The following is a 2,277-nucleotide window of genomic DNA, read 5'->3' as shown; positions in this document are numbered from 1 at the left end:
TGTCAATGTTTCCTTTTTATAAATAAAAAAGGAAGACAATTTTATATAAATAGTGATTTAAATAATCAATACTAAATAATATAAAAGAAAAATCAGAGAAACTTTTAAACACCTTTTATAAAGGCACATACATTACACTAATATGGGCACTATGAACTAATATGGGCACTATGAACTAATTTGGGCACTATGAACTAATTTGGGCACTATGAACATATGAACATATGAAGTTGTTAGGCAATATAGCAAGGTATCAGGCTACAAAATCAATGTACAAAAATCAGTGGTATTTCTTTATGCAAACACTAAATCTGAAGAAGAAGACATCCAGAAATCACTCCCATTTACTGTTTCAGCAAAATCAATCAAATACCTAGGAATAAAGTTGATCAAAGAAGTGAAAGACTTGTATACTGAAAACTATGAGTCGCTACTCAAGGAGATAGAAACTGATACCAAGAAATGGAAAGATATCACATTACACTAATATGGGCACTATGAACATATTTCCATCTTTGTGGTCAGTAGAAGACATCATCCTTTTCACCTCATTTCTCATTTGAAAGGAAATATACTCTTTTTTCCTGTGATGGTGAGCAGAGACCACATCAGTGTCTGCTATTAATTCTACCTCATGGAGTCTTCTGACTCCAGATCTCCAGAGAACTGTGTTTATTGCTTGGGAGGTCTTTGTGATGAGATGTGGAGGGCTAGAAATTCTCATATATGTCCTCACATACCTGAGGTAAGTAGAATGACAGTGACAATCAATCCACTAGCTCAGGGGGCTTTGCAACAGAGTCCCTGAAGAACTCTTTCCCTTATCTGTTTTGTTTTCACTCCATAGATGATGGGGTTGAACATGGGAGGTACCAGAAGATAGATATTGGCAAACATGATATGGACCACCCTGGGCACCTGATGCCCAAAGCGGTGAGTGAGGAAAGTAAACAGAGCTGGGATATAGAGAGCCAAGATGACACAGATGTGGGATGCACATGTGCCAAAAGCCTTGAGCCTGGCTTCATCAGAGGGCAACCCCAGCACAGTCCTCAGAATCATCACATAAGATACACTGATGACTACGATGTCAAAGCCCCCCACCGAGAAGGCCACAAATAGACCATATATGCGGCTGACTCTGGTGTCAGCACACACCAGCTTCAGCACAGCCATGTGCTCACAGTAGGACTGGGGGATGATGTGGTTGGAACAGAAGGGCATTCTGGAGATCATGAAGCAGAAGGGGCTCACCCACAGCAGCCCTCGCAGCATCACAGTGGCCCCCAGCTTGCCCACTACAGATGGCGTCAGGATGCTGGAGTGGTGCAGTGGGAAGCAGATGGCCACATAGCGGTCCAAGGCCATAGCCATGAGCACCCCAGACTCCACAGAAGAGAAGGCATGGATGAAGAACACCTGGAGGAGGCAGGCATGGTATTCAATCTCCTGAGCATGGAACCAGAATATGGCCAGCATTTTGGGTTGTGTGGAAGAAGAGAGGACCAGGTCAGAGACAGCCAGCATGGCCAGAAAGAGGTACATGGGTTCATGCAGGCTGTGGTCAATCCGGATTATGTGAATGACAGTGATGTTGCCAACGACAGCCACAATATACATGGCACAGAAGAGAAAAGCAATCCAGAACTGGCAATTCTCAAGTCCTGGGATTCCAAGCAGGATGAAGTACATGGGGTGAGAGGAGCCATTCCTGAAAGCCAACATTGCTGGGTGTTTAATTTGTCTCCATTGAAGAGGTAATCCACTTTCTGGAGGTGATAGTCAAATCAAATAAAATATGATTATTATTTATATCATTTTTATTATTATTTATTTATTCCATTTTATTGCACTTGTTTTTTTATTTTTGTCATTGACATTGTAGTTGTTGGATAGGACAGAGAGAAATGGAGAGAGGAGGGGTAGATAGAAGGGGAGAGAAAGACTGACACCTGTAGTCCTGCTTCACAGCCTGTGAAGTGACTACTCTGCAGGTGGGGAGCCGGGGGCTCGAACCAGGATCCTTATGCAGGTCCTTGTTCTTTGCGCCACCAGCGCTTAACCCGCTGTGCTATCGCCCTACTCCCTCTTTATATTCTTTTATGTAACCAATGGGAAGTAGGGCTACTGATTTTATTAGAATACCAGAATCATTTTCAGTGGTTTAATAAATAAAAATTCACAATGTAAACAAATGTTGTCTCTATATTCATAATTATAACATTGGAAATAGAATCAGCATCCTAATCATAAGGTTTAATTGGATTAAGAAATAAA

General features: G+C 41.8%; 1 protein-coding gene across 1 annotated transcript; it reads right to left on the bottom strand.

Annotated features, from left to right (window-relative positions):
* Positions 1-780: 780 nt before the first annotated feature.
* LOC103117503 (olfactory receptor 52R1-like) lies at positions 781-1,734 on the bottom strand. Its single transcript, XM_007527562.2, has one exon. The coding sequence runs from the start codon at positions 1,723-1,725 to the stop codon at positions 781-783; it is 945 nt and encodes a 314-aa protein (XP_007527624.2). The 5' UTR covers positions 1,726-1,734.
* Positions 1,735-2,277: the final 543 nt, after the last annotated feature.

Source organism: Erinaceus europaeus, chromosome 17, assembly GCF_950295315.1.
Source record: "Erinaceus europaeus chromosome 17, mEriEur2.1, whole genome shotgun sequence".
Lineage (NCBI taxonomy): Eukaryota > Metazoa > Chordata > Mammalia > Eulipotyphla > Erinaceidae > Erinaceus > Erinaceus europaeus.
Note: the sequence above shows the minus strand (reverse complement) of the source record. Positions and strands in the feature narration are given on the sequence as shown.

Excerpts from the sequence above, each read along its gene's own strand:
- LOC103117503 (XM_007527562.2), bottom strand. The coding sequence starts at position 1,725 with ATGTTGGCTTTCAGGAATGGCTCCTCTCACCCCATGTACTTCATCCTG.